This window comes from Notechis scutatus, chromosome 1 (assembly GCF_049901735.1).
Source record: "Notechis scutatus isolate UNSWTSFEM ecotype Mainland chromosome 1, rNotScu1.2, whole genome shotgun sequence".
NCBI classification, from domain to species: Eukaryota; Metazoa; Chordata; class Lepidosauria; order Squamata; family Elapidae; genus Notechis; species Notechis scutatus.
In genome coordinates this window covers 301,477,269-301,501,765 of record NC_142009.1, presented here as the reverse complement: position 1 = coordinate 301,501,765, position 24,497 = coordinate 301,477,269, and the positions used below count along the sequence as shown (strand labels likewise).

General features: G+C 35.9%; 1 protein-coding gene across 14 annotated transcripts in view; it reads right to left on the bottom strand.

Annotated features, from left to right (window-relative positions):
• UNC79 (unc-79 subunit of NALCN channel complex) overlaps window positions 1-24,497 on the bottom strand; it is a 134,955-nt gene that overhangs the window by 47,457 nt on the left and 63,001 nt on the right. For 8 of the 14 annotated variants that reach the window (XM_087952097.1, XM_087952099.1, XM_087952101.1 and 5 more), the window contains 9 exons: window positions 23,602-23,764; window positions 21,869-22,021; window positions 19,158-20,384; window positions 15,262-15,369; window positions 12,839-12,955; window positions 4,861-4,944; window positions 3,284-3,386; window positions 979-1,119; window positions 68-106 (listed from right to left, as the gene is read on the bottom strand). In XM_087952097.1, the coding sequence (XP_087808223.1) occupies window positions 68-106; window positions 979-1,119; window positions 3,284-3,386; window positions 4,861-4,944; window positions 12,839-12,955; window positions 15,262-15,369; window positions 19,158-20,384; window positions 21,869-22,021; window positions 23,602-23,764 (2,135 nt within the window). The remainder of the gene's footprint in view (window positions 1-67; window positions 107-978; window positions 1,120-3,283; window positions 3,387-4,860; window positions 4,945-12,838; window positions 12,956-15,261; window positions 15,370-19,157; window positions 20,385-21,868; window positions 22,022-23,601; window positions 23,765-24,497) is intronic. The other 6 variants (XM_087952098.1, XM_087952100.1, XM_087952111.1 and 3 more) reach the window with 4 other exon arrangements.

The window sequence follows — 24,497 nt, the reverse complement described above, 5'->3', positions numbered from 1 at the left end:
CAAAAATGTTTATACTTTTGTTTGTTCTGTAGGCCTGTTGCAAAAAAAAAATAATGATATACTGTACCTTTCTGCTTGATTAGAGAAATTGGTACTTGAAGCCAACCTATGAGGGGGGGAAAGGCCAGGGGATGGGAAGGGAGAGAATTAAATAAACATGTCATTTTTTTCAATAAAACAGTTGGAATTGATTATGCAATCAAATAAAAATTGAGCTAAGATGACTTAGCTCAACAGTCTTTTGTTAGAAAAAAGCTGCCACAATGGTTTTGTAAAAGGGCTGTATTGGAGCACTCTCTGATAAATCTACTTCTCCTTATCATAAGAATAGAGAAGGGTGTATAGTTTGTACGCCAGAGATCCCACTTACGTTAACAGTATTTTCAGTTAAAGCTGGAAGATTCACTAGAATGGTAATTTGGGGATACTAATGTAGGCAACAGGAATCTAAATTGTGAGATCTAATATGAGGCACCTTCCTTTGCTGCTCCTCTTTTCTCAAAGGTATCAGTTTTTTATTTGCCCTTTGGTTAAAGCACATATACTGCCTGGTTATCCTGGAACAATTTTTCCCTGTCCAGGAAAGTCTGAGCAGCAATTGGCTAAGTCAGATAGCTCATTTAAAAAGGTGCTTATCAAATATCATGATGGTTTTTCTGTGCTCTCCTTCACACAGAAAATGGTAGATATGGAAAAAGCTTAGATGATACGACAGTGTAATATCAATTCAGCCTTCTCCTTGGTATCAATCAGCTGGGTGGCTCAAGGGAAGGAGCTGGATTAGGGAGCTTCAGATAGATCTACTATCTCTTAAAGCAACTTTCATGCTTTCAGGGTTCATTCCATTCCATTTCATTTAGGGTTGCTCAAATAGTAGATGCATTAGAAATATGAAACAATGCTGAATTCACTTTTTATTTGTAAACCATTAATCTGTAGAAGGAAGGAAGACATGAGAAGAAAAATGAAAGTTTATACCTTCCTACAGATTGCATAATATCCAGCAACAAAGGAGCAGCCAAATCTGGGCTGAGATGAATGAATGTGGAGAGAACTACTACAGCCAGACCCAGTGTTTCTTCATCATACTCCTCCAGGATGGCTCCGCAGTCATGGCATCTGTAAGAAAATTAGAGGACAAAATGCGATATTACTATATAAAAATCACATTACATTGCTGCAGCGATTATTCCCCAAGTGAGGGAATTATGGGTTGCAAGGAAGGAGACAAGTTAATTTTGTAACAATAAGAAGTTTGTTTTTGATTCCTTCCAACTGAATGGGATGTAACTCATGTACTGCCAAGAGATTACTTTCAAATTTCTGCCAAGGTTCTATAATGTCTGATCTTAAGGGACTTGTCTAATGCAGATGAGATGAGGCAGAATATTACTGACTGTATAAAAAGACTTGGAAAACTGGTACATTCTTGGCCCAATGGGGATGTTTGGTTAATTTGATCAACCACTCACTAATGTCTCCAACAGATTGTGATGTTTGAACTTAATAGGATTGTACAGACAATTTTCCTTTTCCACAACAGCAGGAGAAAATGCCAACAAGGTCATGAAAATCAATCTCATTTAGCCTGGTTTACTACCTGCTGCCAAAGCTTTTAGAAAACAACCAGAACGACTGCCTGAAATAAATTAACCTTACAGGATATTTCTCATTTATCAATGATGCACCCCCTTTCACTGCTGTTCCACCAACAAATTATGCAGTCAGGTAACCTTGATTATTAAATATTTTCTTCTTGTATTTAGAGGTGCATAAAATGAGATAATGAAGCATTTTGTTTAAATCTATCTGGAATGATAATCAATATTTTTTTTTTCATTTTAGAAATTCTGTCTTATCTTTCTATTAAAAATAATCAAGGAAGCTGATAGGCATGAAATAACTCAACAGCCTCTACTTATCATCACCCCCCCCCCATCTATCATCAGATTTCTAGGTGCTATCCAGCTGTGGAAAGTAAAGGCCAAAATGGCCACAATGGTGATAGGAGCACTCGGGGCTGTGATTCCTAAGCTGGGGAAGTGACTCCAACAAACTCTAGGAACAACACTGCAGCAGTGTTGGGATTCAAATTTTTTTACTACTGGTTCTATGGGCTTGGCTTGGTGGGCATGGCAGGGGAAGCATACTGTAAAATCTCCAGTCAGAGGTGGCATTTGCCAGTTCTCCGAACTACTCAAAATTTCCGCTACCAGTTCTCCAGAACTGGTCAGAACCTGCTGAATACCACCTCTGCACTGCAACTCTCCAGAACTGTGCAGTGCTAAGAATAGTTAGGATACCATGCATAACCCTCAAATTCCCAATCTTCTGGTGGAGGACCCATAATTGAGGAAGACATATTCACCATAGGTGTCAGAAGGAAACTACACATACACAAACAGACACAGACACACACACACACAGAGTATGGAGTGTTTTTTCTTTCATTTAAAAATGAATTTGTTTCTCCGAGCACTTCTTTGATTTCCCTGTCTATTTAATTTTGAGCTACAATATATTCCTCATTGTTGATTATGTTATTAATTACATGGATTTTAGCATTTTGTTAGTGTTTATCTCAATGTAAACCATGCTGAGATTGATATTAAAATGAAAAATAGTAGAGAACATATTATAAACAAAGGTTTTGGAAGTGATGTTTGTGGGTAGCATTCTATAAATGCATTGATCAAAATAGCGAAAGATGTAGATGACTGGAAAGAATCTTAGGTTTATAATTTCCCTATCAATTGCTTAACTTTTTCTTTTATTTGGTATAATATGTTTACTTTAACCTAATGGCTGAAAATTTAGGACTATCATACAATTTTCATTTCCACCCCTCTCTTCTTTTTTGGCTTTCAGCAGGGAAGAGAGCTTAAACCCCTACAACAGAAAAACACCTTACACTCATACTGGACAGTATTTTTATACTGTATTTCTAGCAGTGTTTTTTATACCATTTGTTATTTTTGCCCACTTCTCCGATAAAAATAAATATTCTGAAAATCCAATAGTGTAAATACGAATAGTTCCTTATCTACATTCTATCTCTGTATCTTGAAGAACCAAAAGTTTTTCTGCGCTGCCATTTTAATTTTTCTTAGTGTAAAGCATTAACAAAATATCCAGATAATTATTCTGGTTTCACTTCAATGACAAAATATTATTATTATTATTATTATTTTGCTGCTGTTGTCATTGTCATTAATAAATCAGCCCTTTAAGCTTATCGTTGGTCTTAAATGGCAAAAACTAGAAGAAATATGAAAATATTTACTTGTCTGTCATCATGGTAGGCTGATCATCAATAAAATCTTCTGGTGCTGGAACAAACATACTAACAATGCTAGGTGCTGACAGCAAGCTTGATTTTGTGGCACCTGTAGAAAGAGGGAGAACATGCAAGAAAAAGGGAGAGAAGAACTTCATGATAAATCAAAATTATCTATTTTTTTCTCATTTGATTAAATATAAAAAGCTACAATGCTTTTAAAGTGAACTTTCAGAATTTAAACAATTGCTCTGCTGAGGAGAAGCCTTATAATTTAAGGCAACTGTTTAAAGATTTATTTATTTACCTATCCTAAAAACCACAAAGCAAACAATCAAGAGGATGTAGCAGTTTTTATTTGCAACTTGTTTTGATTGAACAATCAGTTTTCCACATGATGTTGACCTGAAACATTTTTCACTTTAAAGAAACGGCAAGGACCAAAAAGTTTGTTCATCAAGAAATGGCAAAAGATTTTCATTAAATCTCAGGAGTTGAAATTAATCTTAGTATTGCTTGGCAGAGATCTATGAAAGTAAATTCATCATTTGTACGTAGAGTGCTTAGAAGCATAAGGGAAAAAATGCAATTACAAATAGGTCATTATTATACTGGCAGAATGCTTTAAGAAACCAAGAACAAGCTGACCAATATAATCCTATGGAGAAAATCAGATCTTTTTTTTTTCCCTTTTCCTTTTTCTTGTTTTAAATGAGATTTTAAAAAGTTATCCCGAAATTTGCACATTTAATGTTTGAAGAAGTAAGGAATGTGAACATATCTACACAACCCATAATCAATGGTAATTATACTGGCATAATTTTATATGCCCTATTATACAAACAAAATTGCTAATTCTCCCCGTTTACTACTATATTACAATAATCTGAAATCATATATTCATGTGTGTTGCTAAAATGGACAAAATAAGAATTTCAATCAATGACTGATTTAGACAAAATATTTCTTGTTCATAAACATATTCTCCATAAGAAGCTGTCAATGGTCTTTCTGAGCTTCACAATAGATTCTTGATGTTCAGACTGCTTTAATAACAGTAACCATCCATTCTGAAAGTCATATTGATGTATATAATCTTGTCTTGCCGAAATTATTTCTTTGTGACATTGCTCTGAATATTTGCCAAGACATGATGTGACTAGATACTGCATTCAAGCAGAAAACAGTTAATGCATGAAGACTGCAGCCTGCATAACTGGGATGGAAAGGCAACCATTTCAAAAGAGTACACATTCTGTACACTTAGACTGATGAATAATGAAATAAAAACTCTTCAAAACCCTTTACAGAAGTTAGAATAGTTCTATGTTTCAAGAATGGAAGCAATTCAATTTCCTATTTTTTTTAAGAGAAGCAATATATTTTGTTAGCAATCATTGTAACAGAATACTGAGATTTACTTAATTATCAATTCCTCCAGTTTCAGCTACAAAAACCATGCAAAGTAAATAAATTGTTCAGTTCACAAAATATCAAGACCACAATTTCAATTTGTGTTAACTAGGAACCTTAGTTGTTAAATCTTCACAGCAAAATCACAGCTGAATAGATCCGGAACTAACCTCTTATTCTTAATGGTTGTCCCTCTAGGTCAGGATTTAGGCAAACTGAGACATTGCACGGTCTCTTCCCATGCTGTATCTGTTCTGTGGATAGAGAGAGAACTTCAGTCCCCATTGGGTTTCATTGGGGAGAATTGGCTGCAGAGCTATTTTAATAATAAATATGCCAACTATACATAACCAAAGACACAACTTTCTGTCAACCAACTAGGAAATGAATGTTTGGAAACACAGGAAACTTTGATCAAAGAAAAAAAACGAAAGTACTTTTGTTTCTACTTGGAAACTATTTCTGGACTTTGTGCTTGAGGTGGAAGAAAATGAAACTTTGATTTTGGGTTTTACCAATTACATAGATTTGTTGATATAGAAATGGCTAGTTTATACTATTATGTAAAAGTAAAAAGTTGAGGCTTGATGTTGCTGTCTTATTCTACTGCACCAAAGGGAGTTGGAAGTCAATGACTTCCCCTCCCCTTCTTTTCTATACTTCTCCCTTCCCGTTGCCTATTTTCCTACTATTTATTTTTGTATTTTTGTGTTTTACATTATTTACTAAAAACTGTAAACTGTAAATAGTGTGTGTGTGTGTATAAAGTGTCTGTGTCTGTGTGAGAAACAGGAAGTCAGACTTTTCCATATAGCCCAACTACTTTAAATTGACTAGCACTAGATTGCCCGCTTTTTTTGGCAGAGATTTTCACATTTCTTGTTACCTAATCCTTATGGTTGAAGACACTGGATGTTTGTTCTTGGGGGGGAGTTCTTTGTATAATAAATATGTGCCCTTCGGTTATGGTTCCACCTTCTACAGATGAGTCAGTTTTCTAACTAGCAAGTTCTTAAATATTAATGAGAAAGAACATTAGAAATGTCAACCAGTCAAGTATAAAGACCTGATTATTATGAATCTAAAATGCCTTTGACCTTTGGGCTGAATACTCTGCTATTCCTATCAAATTCTAGTAATGATGAAGTAGTCAGAGGTTTGCTTTTTAATCACAAATTAATTACTGACTTAAATGTTTAAAAAACACTTAAGTTCACAAAACATGCAACATGTAAAGACTAACAAGAAAAAAAAATGTCAAGTGCACACCAACAAGAAAAAAATGAAAAGTCTAATCATGAAGGTACAGTACATGCATAGGTGATTATTTTATACTGAAAAAGAGGAGAGAAATGTTTGAAATAAAGTATGAATAAAGGCAGGCCTGAGGCTATTAAGTCATCTCAACAAAACAAAATAATTTTTCTGAACCGAAGACAATTGGGCAAAAATGACAATGAACCAGCAAAGATAACCAGAATGGAAAGATGATTTCTTATAATAAATATAAGTTCCCCTGTGAAAGTGACTTTATAAGTCACAAAATGACTTATACTGAAGTGACTTATACTGAAGGTTTTTTCCAATATCATTTTTAAGGTGATTCAACTGCTCAGTAAGATTTATCTTTGCCATATTTTTTCTGAGGTAGGATAAAATGATATTCATTCTGAAGATTACAATGAAGCCTGTAGAATGATAGCTTTTCCTGGTCTGTGAAACCCAAGGCCCGTATTATAGTTCAAGGCTTCGTCTAGTAATCAAGATTCTAGCAAGAAAATTAAGCAAATCACATAACCACCACACCACCAATCCACTGAAATAAAACAGTGCTAGCTCATTTTAGTGAACAGAGCCAGTATGGTCTAGTGCCATGATGTCACCTATGGCACATGTGCCGTAAGTGGCATGCAGAGCCATTTCTGCCGGCATGCGAGCCATCGCCTGGAACTGATCCACTGCGCATGCATGTGCACCCCCACCAGCCAGCTGATTGTCAGGTATCTTCCGCGCATGTGCGGGGGGAGATGCATGTGTGGGAGATGCGCATACATGCACAGGGGGTAGGGTGTGCACAAGGGTCATGTGCGCATGCAGAGACGTGCAGTGCAGGGGGTCACATGCATGTGTGCAGAGGCATGCTGTGCGCACACTGGGGTCACAGGGGGCGCATGCACCAGGGGCGGGGGATCGCGCATGCATTGCATTATGGGTGCACAAATGCGTGTGCGCACTTTTGGCATGTGACGATGAAATGGTTAGCCATCACTGGTCTAGTGGTTAAGGCAATAAGCTAGAAACTAGGAGACTGGGAGTTCTAATTTTACCTTAAGCACCAAGTCAGGTAGGTGATTTTGGGCTAGTCCATCTCTTTCGGCTCTTAAGAAAAGGGCAATGAAAAATGTTGCTTCATGGTTGTCAACCATGGAGGCCATGATACATCCTAACAGACTGGATTTAGGCAAAATGATAAAATACAAGGATCTATTAGATGCCCAAGGGAGACTAAAATCAAACCATGAATTAAAAGAACAAGGAATTACAATTGATTGGTGGCCATATCTCCAAATTCAAAACAGATACAAAACAGATTCAGAAGAATTTGATTTTGATATGGAACAAAATCAATTGGATAAGATATTAATTGGACCAGAGCAAAAATTTATATCCAAAGCTTATAGATAATTGCTAGATTTTAGAATGGAAGAAGAAAGAGTAAAAAATACGATGATAGAATGGGCACAGAATTTCGGTTATAATATAAATTTAGATGAGTGGGAAAAATTATGGAGTATAAATTAACAACGGCCGCAACATACAAGGAAAATTGATATAAAATGTTCTATCGGTGGCACTTAGCCCCGACAAGATTAGCCAAGATATATTCGAACGCCAATCCAAGATGTTGGAAATGCCAACAAGTTGATGGTACCTACTATCACATGTGGTGGCTATGCCCTCAGGCCAGGACCTATTGGAATAAAATTAGGAATTGAACACAAGAAATTATTGGATGCCAAATTGAATTCAAACTGGAAATCTATTCACTTGGGATTATTCAAAAATAATATCCAAAAAAGGTAAAATATTTAATTTTACACATATTGACAGCGGCCAGAATAGCTTACGTGCAAGTATGGAAAGAGCAGAGGATTCCAACTGAAGAGTTAATTATACAAAAAATAGCAGACTGTGCTGAAATGGACATGCGCACAGTTAAAATGAGAGAGAAAGAAGAATTAGAATACTACTCGATTTGGCATAGAGGGTACATGTGGCTAGAAAAAGAGAGGTAAGAATTAGAAAAGATGATTAAACAAGAATTCTCAAGAAAGTGATACACAATAGGATAGACAGAAGGATCAAAGATGTACAATAATAAGTATAATATATGTATTAAGGATAGGTATGAATAGATGTTAAAAGAATAAGACAATATTAAAGATGTATAATAATAAGTGTAATATAAAGGCAATATGTATTGATGATTAATGATAAAGAAAGATAAGATAGATTAAGATAGGTACGAATAGATGTTAAAGTATAAGATAATATTATATGTGGATGTCAATACTGTTGAAAAAGTAACTAAGATTTGTACTGGTGGAAAATAATAAAAATTTATTGGAACAAAAAAGAAAAGAAAAATGTTGCTTCCAAAACTGCAGAGATTACATAAGGCAGTCAGCAGAAGTTAACAATTATTTGAAGGAAGGAAAAAAATGCAAATTATTGTAAACCTACTAAATCCCTTGTAGAATCTAAGGAATGATCATTTGGAAGAGCTTTGGAATTTCTCTCCAATTTCTTCCAAGGCTAGGGAATTTTTGAATTATTTTTTCAGTTGGTGCCTAGGTATTATGAACTGTTTATTCCTCTGGGTTTTTTGTTTGTTTGTTTGTTTGGGGTTTTTTTTAGGCTTTGCAATCACTTATTTATTTCTGTAAATTAATTGTACACTACTGTTTGTTTAATAAAATATAATAAATATATTTATATAGATTTATAATAAAAACTATATCACACAATTAAAAACAGCATGTCAAAATTTTGAAAAAGGGTTGTGTAAAATATATAAAAAAAGCAACACATTCAATAGTAAAATAACTGCAATATATTAATTATTAAATGGCTTGGTAGAATAAAGATAATTTTGCCTAGTACAAAAAAGATGAAAATTGGGCAAATGCATATTGGTAAAGAAAGTATTTCAAAGTTGGGTCTGTGTGTATGTGTGATGGATGATCCACTCTCAGGTAGTCACTCAACACACCTAAGTATGGGAAGGCATCTGAAGTGGCTTCTGAAGATGATTTTGGGGCTTGCTCTCAGACTTTGCACACATATCAAAGGTTGCTTGTAACAGAATTCAAATCCCGACACACTCTCCACTATTATTAGTGCTTTATAAATCCTTTCCTAACAGATTGCCCTTGAGATATAGTTGGGTATAAAATTATGGGAAATACATCTCAAGGAAAAGTCTGGGGAAAGCCATTTCCTATACCATTCAGAACTCAATTACTGCCATCATCACTCCATCCCAAAGCCTCAGCGCGGATCCTGTTCCATCATTTCAATGGTTAGCGCACTTAGTCTGGTAGAGAGTTATAGTTTGCATAATAGAAATGTATAAAACAATACATAGTATATAGAAAGTGCATGTATGGAATCTGCAATCACAAGTTGCAGTGCTGTATGACTTTCAGTGCCAACTGTGAGGAAATGCAAGTTGCTATTTCATCTCATTCTATTGTAAGCTCCCCATAGGATTACAGCCATATGACTGGCTACAGTGGCACCAAGATGAAAGGTTAGACAGACCTTTAGTTTCATCCAGCATGCATCCTCCTATGTGACTGAGACTTCTAAATACTCCTATTTTAATTAATAGATTGTTTATTATGTCAAGAAGAAGACCTCCTGGAAAGCTCCTCATGGCAAGCATGCATAAAGGGGATTTCTGCTGTAATTATTTTTTATATAATTCATTCCACATCATATTGTACAAAGCCAATACAAATCTTCATAATAAATACAATTCCTCATATAATTTTGCTATTCATATATATGCAGATGGTTAATTTATCAAAATGGTTAAGTTAAATATCCATTTCTGACACCTAGATATCAAGATTTGATATAGGAACATTTCAAGGCTGAAATTATCCTAATGCTTCCATTCTATTGTTGAAGTCCCAGAGTTTTCTTGGCAGATAACCGCAGTTAAGCATCTGCTCTCTAAATGTGCCAGAATCAATCAAACTGTAGGATCTTCAGTGAAATGGGACACATTTGTATTTTTACAGAGTCAAAATATGTAATAAAGGAATATTGTAATTAGGAGGTAGAGATTTCCTATTTTATAGCCAGTGTATCTTCAGTTCATTTTTCTTGATGATCTGGAAAGCTTGACATCCACTTAGAACATTTTTCTTATATTGCAGCTGAGTCAAAATGATAGATTTCTTTATTCAAAGTATTATATACATTAATAGCATAACAGTGGACTATGACTGGTCCTTGGTGCTCTCTGAGCTTGGCTGTTTTCTTGCAGACATTTTATTACTCAAACTAGGTAACATCATCAGTGCTAGTAAGGAATGGGGTTTGCTCTCTTGTAGCTTGCCCTGTCCGTGTGGTGGGAATAGTCTTGGGGGTTCTTTGGTTGGGCTGTTTACCACTAGCTTGTTTGGTAGTTCCTTGATTGGGGTATTGCTTATTTCCAGGGGTGGGATTCTACCAGTTCGCACCTATTCACTAGAACCGGTTGTTAACATTCTAAGCAGTTCGGAGAACCGGTTGTTAGAAGAAATTACTGGCCTAACCCTGTAAGGAAGGCAGGAAGGAAACATTCTGGTGTTGCTTACAGAAACTGCCTCTCCATTAACTCTTATTACATTCTTGGCAGGACTAGACTTCCTGTCTCAGGAACATCTCTGGAGTTTTTTTCCCTCCTTTGCTGGTACTTTGCTTGTGTGGAGTAACCATTCAAAGTTACAATGGCACTGAAAAAAGTGACTTGTGACCATTTTTCACACTTACGACTGTTGCAGCATCCCCACAGTCATGAGAGGCCAGGCGAGGAGAGGCGTGCTTCGATGTGAGTGATATTGAGTTGGCCACGTCCAGCCAGTCACATGACCACCAAGCCATGTCCATCCAGTCACCAAGCCACACCCACAGAACCAGTTGTTAAAAAATTTGAATCCCACCCCTGCTTATTTCCTCATTGTTGGTCTGATGTTAATCTTGGACTTAATCTATGCTCATCTGGGTGCTGATTGCTGGTAGAAAAATATGTTGGTTTTGTTCCCTTTTTGGCTTGTTGATTATCTCTTTTGCACACTATATACATATTGTTTATGTCTATGTGTGTATTGTTGGCTAATTTGTCAAAATGTCAGGCTTCTAAAAATTCCCTAGTGTTTTTGGACTTGGCTTGATCTAGGATAGTTACAGTTTCCTAACTGAAACTATAGTTAACTCTGTCCATATGTTATGAAATTAAAGAGTTTTCATAATGTCTTCTGACTGCTAGCTAATGTTCATGGATGCGTTCTATGTGTTCATGGATGTGGTTCATACAGTGGAGTGTACTCTCCTAAAAGGTAGCAATGGTTTCCAAGGAGGCTGAATATAATTTATAATGCCATCAATGGCTGTCAATCATAAAGATATAGTGCTCCATCACTAGAGATTTTAAAGGAAAGATTGGATAGCCATTTGTCTGGAATTGTATAGGCTCTCCTGCTTGAGCAGCATGTTGAACTAGAAAACCTTCAAGGTTCTTTCCAACTCTGTTATTCTGTATTCTGTATATTACATTGGCAATTATTTTCCTATTGTACTATTTCTTTGGGAACAGTGACAGAATGGCTATCATGTCATGCTTTCAGGCCTCCTAAGCATCTAACTGACAAGTATAAACTATGAACGGATTCAGTATGGCCCTCATTTTATCTAGAAACACTAACCAGTTTTAAACAAAATGTGTATAAATTAGCCATTCACAGAGAAATAGCTCTTCCATAAACGTTATTAGTTATCTTGCTGACATAGTGGCATGAGGTTTCTTTTCTATACTGGGAGTTTTTAGAATACCAATTCCATACAGCAAGAAACCACTGACTACTCTATGGGAAAAGAACAGCACAAAAATAAATATACATATTAACGTATATTGTCTGTAAATAAAAATTAAAAACATTAATGACAATGGTATAAACAAGAATTATAATATCCATTAACAATGTGCATAAATATGAAGATGTCTAGGATAATCAGATAATAAACACCAATCAGTAACATCCTAACACAAATAAATTAAAATTCACAACATGGCACCCATCTCACAATAATAATACAGTAATATGTCACTATTAAACATCAATGGTTATCAAGAAGATGGCATTCAAGTTGCCCAAGGTCCTCAAAAACAATTCAATTTTCATTATTTCTGGAAGGCTGTCAGAGTTAGGGAGAAATCTAATCATTAAAGAAAAGTCATTCTATAATATCAGAGCCATGACAGAGATACATCATTTGTTGGCTTAAATCAAGGGTCTTCAAACTTGTGGACTTCAACTCCCAGCATTCCTGAGCTAACATGACTGGAGGAGGAATTCTGGGAGTTGAAGTTCACAAGTCTTAAAGCTGTAAAGTTTGAAGACCCCTGGCTTAAATCCTCCTTATTATATAGAAATGGATGATCCCCAAGAATTTCTTCCATAATGACTAAACTGAACAATCTAGTTCTGAGTGAAAAAGGTGAGTGAAGAAGGTGGGCCTGAAAATTATTTGGCATCAAGCCATGTAGAGCTCTATAAAACAATACCAGTAGTTTGAATTGTGATTTAAAAGCTTATTAAGGGAATCAGCACCAAAGTAATGTTCTCTTTGAATGCCCTATCTGAGGGTTTCTCAACCTGGGCCACTTTAAGATGTGTTAACTCTGCAAGTTACACATCTTAAAGTGGCTACTTTTGAGAAACCCTGGCCTATCCTATGCTCCCCTGACCCATCGCTACAGAAATTTGCTTACCCTTCCCATTCCTGTGTAGCCTATCCCCACAAAGCAGGTCCCAGTTCCACTCACAACCTCGTTTCACCATCTCGCCTTCATTTTTTGCAATGTGGAATACTTACCAGTGTCCCATGTGCTAATATTATGAGGAGCACTAGATTGATGTTCCAGCTGCCTCTTCATCAACTGATTCATGGTCAGTGCTCCCAAAGAACCTCTTTTCATCTGTCGGAATTGAGCTGCAAGTCAGAAATTAATATATTGTATGATTTCAGTATTATTTATTGATTATTTACAATTACCTATACCCAGCTTGTTCTTCAAAATAAACTTTTCTACTCCATAATATAGCTCCTCACACATTCAACCAATGTGTTGGTATTCAGTGAAGTGTGCTCAGAAGGGGATGGCGATTGTCGAACAGATCTACAATTGTAACTGCAATTTTATTTCTGTCCCCCAATTTGCTCTAGATTATGAGGACAACCTTTGGACCCACGGGGCATCTTACTGATGAATGTCACACTGAAAATATTTAAAATACATTTTTTGTATAAAGGGCTCAAGACTGACTCAGACTTCCATCCTTCCGAGTTTGGTAAAATAATGATCCAGATTGTTAGGGGCAATATTATGCTGATGTTGTGAACTACTCAGAGAGTGCTGTAAAAGCACTATGGAGAGGTATATAAGTCTAAGTGCTATTGCTATTGCCTTTATTTCAGTCTTTAGTACTCTAAAGAAATGTGAGATGGATTCTGTGGTTGAATTGTTAAATAGATTAAAATTCCATTTCCAATTGATGTGATTTTTCATTTTAAAAATGTTTGTCAACATCAAATTAGAGAATAGCATAACTTTCTTCTCTAGGGCTATGCTTAAAACCAGTTTATTACACACAGAATTTCCCAGCAAAGTGCAGCAATTAAAATTTTAGAACAGACATTCCTGCCTAGTGCATAAATTGTTGCCAAAAACAGAGGAAATTGGTTGTTGTTTTTTCTTATTTTATTTATTTAAAATATTTATATAGCTGCCTATCCTCCAAGCAACTCTTGACAGTTCCCAAGCAAAAGTTAAAACAATATATAAAATCACATTAAAACTATAAAACTAAAACAGTTTAAAATATTATAAACAACAAAGACCGGGCACCAAGTCAACCTTCTAAAGTGTCAATATACAATCTTACAAAATTTTAGCTTTTTTAGTGGAAATTAAACCCTTCCAGGTACTTTCTTCTTGCATGAAAGCACTAACTTTGAAAATTACTATATTTATCTCATTTCTTAAGGAAAAGTTTGATTTTAAATATTGGAGTTTGGGGGCAGGTAGAATTATTGAAAAACATCTCATTACCATTTAAAAACCTATAAAGTATATACAGATTTCTGATTAAATTGTTTTCTCCACAAAACATTTTATTCTTATTTTATTTTTACCTATTTTATTATTTTATTGATATCATTTTTTCTTATTAGTTATTTCTAAAAATGATTTGCAAGTCTATTCTTGCTATGCTACTTTAATATGATTTACATGGCCCTGAAAATGTAGACGTGATTTTCTCTCGCTAAGCATCTCACATTTAATCAAGTAGAAAATATCAATGTTCACTGTGGTTACAATTCAGTACAAGCAGGATAAACAGGAAAATGATTTAAAACAGGAAAAGGATTCTAAAGTGAAGAAAATAGAACTAAATGCAACAAGAAAAATCTATTGGTTTTCCTGAATGATATAGAATTGGTGGAAACATAAAGGGTACTGCGTGCTTTCCAAATTTATATCAGATTGAGTGAGATCCTAGTATCTGACACTGGTCTGGATTAGGAAAAACCTAAAAGGATAGATTGTGAACCCGGAAAGGAGCAGAGACTGTGTATTTGAACCTGTATGTAAACCCCAGCCTTCCTGGGAACCAGGTCTTCTGCCCATGGACAGAATTCCCTTTTGCAAAAGCTTCATAATAAAGCTCTTATATATTGTTCATGTGTCTCCAGTGTCTCCTGAATGGTTGGTTTTTATTCACAATTGGCACAACTGAACTTCAACTTGCAGAATTGTATGTGTAACTATTGAAATGTATCTATTCTACCTAACAGTATGTGAACATCATTACTTATGAAAAGTACATTTATCTAAAGATTGTGTTCTGATAAAAAGATAGATGATGATAGCCTTCAGAAGTTGTGGGTGCCGTCTTCAAAAATTGTGGGTGTGCCATCAATGGAGACTTTCATAAAGAGATTGGACAACCATTTGCTGAAATGGTACAGGGTCTCTGAGGTTCCTTCCAACTCTTTTATTCTGTGTTCATGAATGATAATATAAAATGACTCCTAAACCCTTTAATCTTCTGTAAATATAAACCTCATTATGATCGAATGCCAACTCCATTCTGATACTTTTAGAATTAATTAACACAATACACACATAAACATTTACGAGTGGAGAGAAGTAATGCACCAGATGGCAAAACATACTAAGAAGCACAAATGCAGTAAACATTGGTTTCTTTCCTCAAAGTCAGGGGAGAGCTTACTTGACATAGAAGAGTGGCTACTTATCTCTGGTACACCTGCTTCAAGTGTAGGAGCAGAAGATGACTCCCTTGGCATTTCTAAGGTTGAAAGTACTTTAGTAGATACATCTGCAAAAAGAAATATTGCTTGGAACTCAGAAGCTTTTGGGGGGGCTTTTGAAATCAGAAAACAATTATTCATACACTGTCTTTTCTTTCCATTTTTCCTTTTTTCTTCTTCCTGATATTCTTTTATCACCTTGGCACTTAAAATAGAAATTTGGAGAAATGAGATACTTTGTGATGAGAAAACCATTTATTTTCCTTTGTATCGCACTGAAATTAGATTTACACATACATACGCTGGAGAATTTTTTTCAATACACAGCTTTCTCCTATGTAAACGTTTAATTTCTATGCATCCCTACAAAGACAATTGTGAAATTATATTTAATATACATAATTCACCATCATAATGAGTATGTTATCATCATGCATGTGTACACTTTAATGCTCTGTTATATTTTCCTTACATCTCTAAAAGGCAGCATGTTAGAAAATGCTGGTATATGGGGGATTTCCAAGGCAGGTACGGGAACTGAAAATGTCTTAATGAAAGCAGAGCTGAGAACTGCAGTGAAGACGAAGGAAACAGTGAGTAAAATCTCTCCAGATAAGGAGAGGATAGGAGATCACTCACATGTGCTACGGACAACTACTCCTATGATGAGACTGCAGGACAGCAGTTTTTGGCCATTTTGAGCACTGGGAGACGAAGAGATTAGCCATCTTGCTCACAACCATAGTGGAACCTTTTAAGGGACACTAGGTTAACAAAACTCCTTTGTAATCATTCTCAGAAATTGCGTATTAACCATCTTAAAGCTATTAGAGACCTTTGGAATGACAACTTTTAAAAGTCATTGGGTGAGTTTATCTTCAACTCTGAACAAAGAAAAAATAAATGTAAGCTTTAAAACTTTAAAAAATGAAATAAACAGCAAAAAGCTAAATAACCTTTATCTAAGAAAAAATATAAATGGATTAAGCATCCAGATAGATTTGGAGTATTGACTTTGACTATAAGATTTTAGAATTAACTGTTAACAAATAAATAGCTTCTCATGGGAAAAACTTATTTTGGCTATCTTGACTAAGCCATAGTCAAGATCTTGATAAGCCATAACAAAGCAAGCTACTTTATGATTTTAGAAACCTGATGCTAGAAGAGACAAAAGATTCAAAACAAAAGGGAAAAACATACATCTCGACATCAGTTAAATATTAAAGGAGATCTTTTAAAAATGGAACCAGAAATTCGCAACTACAATATCTACACTGTTGATAATGATGTCTGCTTCTATGGATGTCCAAAAGTCATTAATGGAGGAATGACATATATAGAACAAATTTTAATTGTTAAGACAGAAAAGGTACTGAAAGTGGAACTACAATAGGACAAGGTAATGATTTGGAAAAGGATGCTTTACTGGATATAAAAAAGAAACTGATGAAAATTAAAAAATCAAAAGAGAAATACAAATGATAAATCAAGAGAATGACCAAGAAAATGTTTTCTTATTGGATCTACAAAAGAGGCTTATTAAAGCCTTTAAGAAATCTATGTAATGGGATAAAGAAGACTTGAAGAGAATACAAATCCTATGACAATATTTCATTGAATTAAAGAGTAAGACTATAATAAGTAAAAGGAAGGAATATAAAGTACATTCATTTGATCAAAGTTAAAATTAGACATTTTTGACAAAGTTCTGGCTATCCTTTATGTACATTTTCTGACATCATAAACGAAGGATGGAATATGGGATGAACAGATACCTGTAACCTTATAGGAGGTAAGAACTACTATTAGATTTTTTATAGTTATATTAAGGTTCAATATCATTTACTTTTTTCTTTTTGTTTATTATATACTTTATTTTTTTTCTTGTTTTTATTTTTTTCTTGCACTTTTTATTCTTTTTTCTATTTTTTCTCTTTCTAGAAGTTTAGTTCAGATTAGTTCTTATTATTGTAATTCTTAATAAAACTTATATCTGAAAAAAAAGAACAATTCTGCGATATAGAATCAAATCCCATACTATGACGGAGCCTCCCAAAGAATATGTTATTATAATTGTGATATTGTCTGATTTATACATTCCAATATCTGAACCATTTACCATGTGAATGCATCAGATGAGCCTCCATATTCCAACTATGTTGTCTGAGTAAAACTGGATCCTGCAGGCATTTGGATTACATGTGCATATTACTCCCATGTCCATATTGTAAGTATCTTCAGGAGCAATTGTTATTTGAGAAATATGGGGATACGGTAACAATGTTCATATGATGAATAGAGCCAATTTTGCTGGGACAATTGGGATGTGGATGAGTGGTGGGATTCGGCCAATTCTCCCCAGTTCGGAAGAACCGGTTGTTAACTTTCTGAGCAGTTTGGTGAACTGGTTGTTGGAAGAAATCATTAAGCCAGATAACCAGTTGTTAAATTATTTGAATCCCACCACCGATGTGGATAAAGTACTACAGCTACAATTCTAAATATATTTGACTACAGCCATATAGTCAATGATTTAACTCACAAAATTGAAGACACAAGATTCAAAGATAAGATTGGAGCACTTTAGGAAAGCAAGCTGGGGGATGCTGATGATGCTAATGATGATGATGGTGATGATGACAACGGCAATTAATCTTAAGCCTAGAATAACAGTTGTCATCTACTTTGGTTAATACTGATTACTGCCATTCCATTCTTAGTCCAATATTCCTCTGGAAGAATTGCAGAATATATATATGAAGAAATAAATAACCAAGTCTTTTTCAAATATTTTCAAGTTCCAGAAAAGTGGCAAATGGAAAATTTGAACAACCTACCATGAATCAACTCCTTTCCACACACCTTGCACAAAATCTTTACTGTTGAGGAAACGATTAAGCTGATAACAAAGAGAGCTCACTAGAAATAAATGATGCCTCACTAATCTTTCTACTTTCCCTTCTCCCCTAAAGGCTTTTGTTTAGCCAGATCAGAGGTCTCTAAACTTGGCAACTTTGAGACTTGTGGACTTGAACTCCCAGAATTCCTCAGCCAGCCATGCTGGCTGGGGCATTGTGGGAATTGAAGTCCACAAGTCTCAAAGTTGCCAAGTTTGGAGATCCCTGAGTTAGATCAGGGGTGGGATTCTACAGGTTCGCACATATTTGCTAGAACCGGTTGTTAACATTCTAAGCAGTTCGGAGAACCGGTTGTTAGAAGAAATTACTGGCCTAATCCTGTAAGGAAGGCAGGAAGGAAAGATTACAGAAACTGCCTCTCTGTTAACCCTTATTACATTCTTGGCAGGACTAGACTTCCTGTCTCAGGAACATCTCTGGAGTTTTTTCCCCCTCCTTTGCTGGTACTTTGCTTGTGTGGAGTGACCATTTAAAGTTACAATGACACTGAAAAACTTATGACTTATGACCATTTTTCACAGTTACGACTGTTGCAGCATCCCCACAGTCATGAGAGGCCAGGCGAGGAGAGGCGTGCCTCGATGTGAGTGATACTGAGTTGGCCATACCCAGCCAATAACATGACCGCCAAGCCACGTCCACCCAGTCACATGACTACCAAGCCACGCCCACCACCCAAGCCACACCCTCAAAACCGGTTGTTAAAAAATTTGAATCCCACCCCTGAGCTAGATAGTTTGGTTAGGAAAGAGATGGGGAAGGAATCTTTCTGTGATCTTTACTCAGTTTCAATGTTTTCTATTTTTTTATATTATAAATTGCTATTTTACAATCACTTAATTTTGCTAGCCTCTTCTTCCTCAAAAAAACCAAAAACAAACCCCAGTGTGATAATCAGATCATTTCATCATGGATAGGCAACCAGTATTGCTCACCTGTCTCCTTCTGTTCTCCCAGCTTATCTAAGATGTTGGAGGAAATGTCCAGGTATTCTCTCTGGATGGCACTCACAGCAATCTTCCTCTGCTTTCTCTGTCTAGGAACTATTTGGATTTTAAATTCTGATTCTTCGGCTTCTTCCTCTTGCTTTGGTTCTGTACTTGGTTCTGTATCAGATTCTGCACTGGCATCTGGCTTCTGACTTTCAGCTTGGCTATCAGAGTCCTCGGGGAGCTGAATAAAGACCATTTTCCGAGTTGAACTCGGAAAGGGTCCAACAGGCTTCATACCTTCTATGCATAAATCAGAGTTATCATCAATGGACATCTCCGAGAGAGCGTATGATTTTTGTAGCATATCCCGTTTTTGCTTTAGTGTCAGGGGGCTGCCAGGGGATATCCCTTCCGGCTTAGCTAGCTCATCAACACCCTTTTGACTTTCAGGGGTAGTTGGGGGAGTTTTATCTTGTGCAAATGATACAAAATGACTCACTTCACAAGGAGTTACAACTTTGGAACAATCTTCAGTGCTGAATTGCACCAGCGGCGTTATGCTAAGACTGAGGATAGAAACACTGGTAGGACTTGATGGCAAGGAGGCAAGTGTCATCCTAGAATCAACGTCGCACAACTGACTTGTGAGATCAGTCTCTTCCTCATCACTTTCCACTATTCTCAGAGGAGGGAGGGGCTCAAAAACTAAGGAGTCACTATCTGAATTGGAAACAACGGACTGTTTTTCGGGCCCCGATGTTGAATCAGATGACAGATCTATGAGATCTAAGTCCTCCTTTGGAGGAGACATTTTAGATGGGGAATCTATGGTCACTTCATATGGTTCCATGCAGTTTAACCTGACTTCCGGTATAATAGGCCGTCGCCTTGTTTGACTTCTTCCCGGGACAGCTGGAATATTTTCCTTTTCTCCTGTATATTGTTCTTCTGTTTTGGTAGAAGAATTTTGCTGTGGTTGTCCATAATCATTCTGCCTCAGTGTGGTGTAAGTGGAAGCGGCAGGTGGTTTTTCTAAGTCACAGTGGTCTATGCATGATTTCCGACGGTGCTCGTCTAATGTAAACAACAGGGAGTCTGCGTTTCCTATGTCAAGAGATTTTTGTTTTAGAGAGCGCAGTTTCTTTTTCTGAATGCTTTCTTCTCTCATACAGCGCAGAATATTGTCTTGCAATATGCCAGTTTCTCTATATTCAGCCAGTTCTATTTCACCTAGAATAGAAAAAGCTGGTACTATTCCATTCAATGAGATTCTGAATTTCCATATTTAAGCTATATTGGCATTTTAGATAAAATCCCTGTTTATAATTTCAAGGCTACATTGAATGGATGCAGGTAATCCTCATCCTAATGAGATTTTCCAGAGTGACACATGAAACCAGTTAACAAGAAGAAAATGGCAACATTAATACAGTAATTTTAATATTAATAACACCATGCTTAGCTTAGCTTTTTTTACAGTTACTGATTCATGCCGCATTTCATGATATCAATTCTGATAATATTTTCATTCGTGGGAAGATTGTAAAAACAGAAAATCTAGTGAAGATTTCACTATGTTTAGCAGACTGGATATTGAACAGGAGAAAAGAAAAATAACTTTTATTTTATTCTAAATTATAAGTGACTCAGTCTTACAGGACTGACAGCAATACAGTAAGCTATTACTTAGTATTTTATAAGTGGCAATTTTATTGCATTTTATTTTACAATATCCAGAATAAAGTGTGTAATTTAAACGTATCTAACTAGGAGAGAATGACTGAATTGATGTTAAAAGTTCAGACTTATTCAGGCATATAGCATAATTAAGTCAGAGACTTATATGCTGGCTGTGATTCTCCTGTGTGGATGAGGAAGATCTGAAGAACAGTAACAATAATACGTGGCTATAATACTCCTAGATCAAAACACAAAATTAATACTAATGTGTTTATATTGCAAAAAGATTGGTTTCCACTGAAATTATAAGAAACTGCTTTATTAAAAGTGCAGCTGGCAAGTGGAACAATTCCCCATAAAGGTGGTACATTGTCCTTCTATGACAATGATGTTTTTCTTTGTGGGATACTATCTATCTCTGAGATTTCTGCACTGAATAGGGGCTGACTGTAGACCAGTGATCCCCAAACGTTTTTACGCCGCGGCCCGGTATCCCCAACCTTTTTATGGCACGGCCCGGTACCGGCATAGCTGGCGCGCCATCTTTTTGATGAAAAAGTGCTTCCCGGTGACCTCACCGGAAGCACTTTTTCATCAAAAAGATGGCGGCATGTTGTGAGCTTTCCGGGTAGAAATGGCTTTCTACCCGGAAAAGCTCACGAGCGCTTACGCCGCCATCTTTTTGATGAAAAGTGCTTCCGGTGAGCTTTCTACCCGAAAAGCTCACCGGAAGCACTTTTTCATCAAAAAAGATGCCGGCCCAGCAAGCCAGCGCCCAGTAGGACTTGTTCCACGGACGGTGCAGTCCACGGACCGGTGGTTGGGGACCCCTGCTGTAGACAATCCACAAAAATCTCTCTATGATTCTAAGATACAGATTTTAATATGTTTGCTTACCTTATCCCAGTTCAGGTCAAATATATTCACAGTACATACCAAGCAATAATCATATAATCATAGTATTTCCAAGCAGAAGCTTTGTGTCTAACGTGACAACGCCTCCCCCCTCCCCGTGCCCCCAATGATATACATACTTTTTTGAGCATTCATCTCAACTGGCTGATATTTCACCACTTTGCTGCCTCCAATTCTTTTCAACCTGGCGAAGAACGTTTGTGATTCTTTATTGCCTGTTCCAGTGGGTGTATCATGAATGTCTGATTCATCAAAGACACTGTCTTCCTCTGCTTGAAAAAGAAAAAGTAGGCAACAGTATCACAACCCTCATCCTAATAAAAGGTCAACTATTTTCACACAGCTTAAAGCTATATCACAATAGCCCCAAAGTGCTTTTTCAAAAGGCAACTGGACTTTGTTTTTTTCCTTGAAGACATTTCATTTCTCATCCAAGAAGCTTCATCAGTGCTTCTCATCCCAGAAGCTTCTTCGGTCAGAGCTGAAGAAGCTTCTTGGATGAGAAGCAAAACATTTTCAAGGAAAAAAGTCCAGTTGCCTTTTGAAAAAGCACTTTTGGGACAACCATGACCTGGATGACTGAGAATTTCCATAGACATATCACAACAACATTACACAAAATACACACCTTCCTTCGTGGTAAAAAAGATACAGTAAGCTGAGGTTATGTATTTGGGGAAAAATCTGTGATTAAGATAACTGATGAAATTATTTTAGACAGAGGAAGAAATAAAAGAGAGATTCTGTATGGCATGCAGATTTGAACACAATAATTATTTGGACTGCATATTTCTTTGAATTTTGCAATACAGTTCTCAATTTACTACCTACATACAAAAATCACTGGAGGCTTTCCAAAAGGGACTGGATAACCATTTGTCTAAAATGGTATAGGGTCTCCTGCTGAAGATTGGACTAGAAGGCCTCAAGGTCCCTTCCAATTATATTATTATTCTAAACATATAAACCCAGTGCATATTTAAATATAAAAACTTGGACTCAGAAGTTCTTCAAATAGAGGATTCTTTCCCACAAAGAACTCCTTTCAATAAAATACATGACATGTTCATCATAATAAGGCAGCATCATATATTTTCAGTTCCATCAAATCAAAAATGCCTTGCAGATTGTATAAGGACTACAATTGTCTCAACTCAAATGCCATAATAATTCCACAACTATTCTTTTCAAAAGACTGATGAAGACCTAAAGCCATGCATTCAGTGATGCTGTTAATCAAGGTATTATTAAATTTAATCCTTCTATTCTGCATATTTGCTCAAAATGTGTGACTTCAGCAACAAACAAAATCCTCCTCATCCTTTTCCAAATCACATCCACCAAGCATCCAGCAAAGCGGAAAAGGACTTTGCTAGAGAGGACGTAGTCTGATCTTTTGGTTTCCTTCCTAGCTTTTTTATTGTCTCTTTTGAATGGTGTGTGAATGTGATTTATCTTTATATCTCTATTGATGGCTGATTTGTCTGAATGCCAAGGTTCTAGGAATTTCCTAGAGTTGCTTGGATTTAAATTTGGTCTAGGATGCTCACAGGTAAAACTATGGCTGAGGCTGTCCACATGTTGAACAATTAAACAGCCTTTTAGCTGCTAGCTAGTTCAGATCAGAAATACTTAAAAATAGGGTTGCTGGTTTATAGGGTTACATATAAAAGGTCATTTTGCACCCCACACTGTTGCATATACAAAATAAGCTTTTAATACTTTTCTTTGTTATATTCTATGGAATGCATATGTAGCATAGTTTTTTTCTTTAAAAAAACTGAAGATAAAAAAAGAAGATAAAAATAAAAAAAATTAATGACATTTGGTGGGAATCATATGATGTTAATACCTTTTTCTTTCTCACTGTACCGGCTTACATTGCTGTTGTCAGTATACAAAGGACCTGCTGTGGCATGAGGCTTGCAGCTGTGATACTGGGCATTTAATGTGTTGATGGTTATATGGATGAGACTCAGCACAATTTTACTGATATCACAATCTCTATAAGGGTACTGAGGAAGGGAGGGAGGGAGGGAAGAAGAAAAGAAATATTTTTAAACATTTGATTATTTTCATTTATATTTTCATTTATTCTTGAAAAAAAATCTACAAAGCAGTAATTTAATTATTTCAACTCTTTTATTTATTTAGCACATCATAAGCCAAAGGAGGAACAATTATGATCAACAGTGCTAAAAATGAAATCATGTTTATACTTTATTGGTAGGAAGGAATTGTAAAATAACTTTTAAGTTATTCTTTGCTTTTAAAAGTAGCATCTGATTTATATACAGTATATCAAGAATAAGCAATCCTGCATTCACAGATGACTCCAGAAGTTTCCGGTCTACAGTCTTCTGGTGAAGCTGGCAGAACCAAATTCCTCAATGAACTTTTTTTCACTGTTAACATTTTTATTGAGTTATAAGATAAAATAAGAAACAAAATACAAAAGAAAATAGGAAAACAATGGGGAGGAAGGGGGTGAAGAAGAGCAGGGAAGGATTAGGAAAAAGAAAAAGAAGCACTGATTTCCAACTCTCTCTGTTGCAGTAAAATAAGGCATTAACATCAAATCACAACTTTTTTTTTTTTTTCATAATAATATAAACTAACCATTTCTATAAGGATCCGTCAGTCTAACTGGTGAAACCCAAAATCAAAGTTTCATTCTTTTCCACTTCAAGCACAAAGTTCAGAAGCGGTTTCCATGTGGAATCAAAAGTATCCGTATTTTTTTCTTTA